This window comes from Chiloscyllium plagiosum, unplaced genomic scaffold (genome assembly GCF_004010195.1).
Source record: "Chiloscyllium plagiosum isolate BGI_BamShark_2017 unplaced genomic scaffold, ASM401019v2 scaf_1524, whole genome shotgun sequence".
NCBI lineage: Eukaryota > Metazoa > Chordata > Chondrichthyes > Orectolobiformes > Hemiscylliidae > Chiloscyllium > Chiloscyllium plagiosum.
The window spans coordinates 23291-26000 of NW_025212287.1; the positions used below are offsets into that span (position 1 = coordinate 23291).

Consider the following 2710-nt stretch of genomic DNA (forward strand, 5'->3'; position numbering starts at 1 on the left):
TGAGAGGGGAAAAATTTAAGGGGGATATACGTGGAAAGTTCTTTATGCAGAGGGTGCTGGCAGCCTTCATTGCCAGCGGAGGTGGTAGAAGCGGGCACAATAGCATCATTTAACATGTATCTAGACAGATATATGAGTGGGCAGGGTGCAGGGGTGTACCAATCCATAGAAAATAGGCAACAGGTTTAGATAGAGTATCTGGTTTGGCACAGGCTTTGAGGGCTAAAGGGCCTGTTCCTGTGCTGTAATTTTCTTTGTTCCTTTTTATTTGTTCTGAATCATTGCCTGACGTTACTGTCCTGTGCAAATGCAACATGATTTGTTCATCTCGAAGTTTCACTTGACAAGGCGGAATTTTGGTACTGTGAGTGAGTGTTTAGTTCGAGTGGTTTGTGGTTGGTGTAGATCAAGGTGAATTGCTCAGTGACTGTGATTGCAAGTGGCAGCACTGAGTGATGGGCAAACACGAATCGTGGGAAGTCAGTGGGAAAGTGAATTCCTGAGGAAGAAGGAGAAAGATTTCATTGATGTCTCACTTACCGCTTCTCCCGCTACCTTCACATCTTGCCCCAACAACCACCATCATCCTCCGCAACAACTGCTGTGCTTCCTGTCCAGCTGTTCAGGGAAAATCAAGACCTATCTCTCTGCCCACACTTGTAGTTACTAACCCAGTAACTAAACTCAGGGTTAGCAGCTCAGAGCTGCTGAGTCTGTGACCCTGCACTAACTGAGGTGTATCCTTTTTCCCTTCTCGTTAACCCCATCGCCCTATCCTTCTGATTGTGTCTCCTTTCTGGATGGATGGGTCATTCATATGGGTTCCAATTGCACAACATCGGGGCAAATTTTCCCATCCTGACAATTTATTTCAGAAAGAACCATCTGATTATTCGTGGGCTCCACTTTCTGCCTTGTTGCCCATTACCTACAAACACCTCCTCATCTTTAATAATATTTCAGTCTTCCATCAACAAGAACACACAAAAAATGGTAACCATGGCTATGGCATCTAATGCAAACCACAATGCATTTAGGGCAAATATCAACATACTCTCTGGCAAAAATGTTCAGTGATAAGTAGATAGCATGGCAAAATAATTGTTTTCAAATTTAAAAACCATGCCCTTTTTGTATAGTAGGATGCCGAGAGTGTATTCGGCCTGTTTTGTATGTTCCCATCGTATTTCTCCTTTCATTTCTTGCAGCGAACTTGGTGGCAATCTTAATCCTTTGCCGGGGACGATGCGGTCTGTCCCGGTGCATCTCACTCTACCTGGTGGCGATAGCAGTGACTGATTTCCTTGTCATTGCCAATGGATGCATCCTCAATCGGATTGGCCGAATCTACTTTCGTAATAGTGTCCTGTCCACTACTCAAGGATGCAAACTCACGACTATGCTGATCTTTGCTAATCGGGATTGTTCGGTCTGGCTGACAGTGGCCTTCACCTTTGACCGTTTTGTGGCCATCTGCTTAAGGAGCCTGAAGACCAGATATTGTACCGAGAAATCTGCATTGCTGGTCATAGGAATGGTCTGTTCCTTGAGTTTCGCAAAAAATGCTCCTTTCTACATCATCCTTAAGCCCTTGTACTTTGTGGATGGGGTGCCCTGGTTCTGCATTATCAAGTCCTTCTATTACACAGTGTCCGCTTGGCAGGCCTTCGATTCGCTGGATCACATATTAACTCCTTTTCTCCCCTTCCTCCTCATTCTGCTACTCAATACCTTGACAGTGCGAATTATCTTAGTTGCTAGCAGAGCCCGCAGAAGACTCCGGAGTTCAGAGAATCATGGAGACCCAGAGATGGCGAACCGCAGGAGATCCATTGTTCTGCTGTTCACCATCTCAGTCAGCTTCCTCCTCCTATGGGTCAATTATGTCATACAGTTTCTCTACGTGCGAATTACTGGTATGGGTTACTTTAACAGCCTGGACTTCAATGATCCACAATACATCCTTCAAGAGACGAACAATATGCTCCAAATAATCAGTTCCTGTAACAATGTTTTCATCTATGTGGTGACCCAGAACAAATTCAGAGAGGAGTTGAAGCAGGTCCTAATTTATCCCTTTGCCATTTTAATTGCTGTTTTAAACAGGAAACCGCTGTAAAACCCACTCCAGTCACTTTGTTTAAATTTGTGCCATTCGATGTGTAGCACTCTATTTCTTTCAATATTAGCCAAGTTCCCATACTTCAGATATGAATATATCACACTCCAGTAGCAACAGTTCACTGTTCTCAATATTAAAAGAATATTGAACTAATTGATTTGCTGCATCTTTGTTGACATGACAAGCTACTTTCTTTGATGAAAAGTGAAGAGTCCCACGATCTCTCCTGTTCTCTGGTCCAACGATTAGACTGAAATGGAAATTAGATTCCGTGCAGTATGGATACATGTTCCTTCAGCCCAACAAGTCCACAGTGACCCTCCGAACAGTAACCAATCCAGATCCATTCTCCTACCCTATATTTACCCCTGACTAATGCACCTCACACTGTGGGCAATTTAGCACGGCCAATTCACCTCACCTGCACATTTTTGGATTGTGGGAGGAAACCAGAGCACCTAAAAGAAACACACACAGACACAGGGAGAATGTGCAAACTCCACGCAGACAGTCACCTGAGGTGGGAATTGAACGCAGGTCCCAGGCACTATGAGGCAGCAGTGCTAACCACTGAGCTACTGTGCAACA

The 2710-nt window shown here is 44.4% G+C and overlaps 1 protein-coding gene across 1 annotated transcript; it reads left to right on the forward strand.

The window, feature by feature from the left end:
- Positions 1-1208: 1208 nt before the first annotated feature.
- Positions 1209-2119, forward strand: LOC122547355 (probable G-protein coupled receptor 139; the record flags this gene model as incomplete). The annotated part of the gene is made up of 1 exon (XM_043685987.1): positions 1209-2119. A coding segment is annotated over one exon (911 nt), but the record flags the coding sequence as incomplete, so codon positions are not given.
- Positions 2120-2710: the final 591 nt, after the last annotated feature.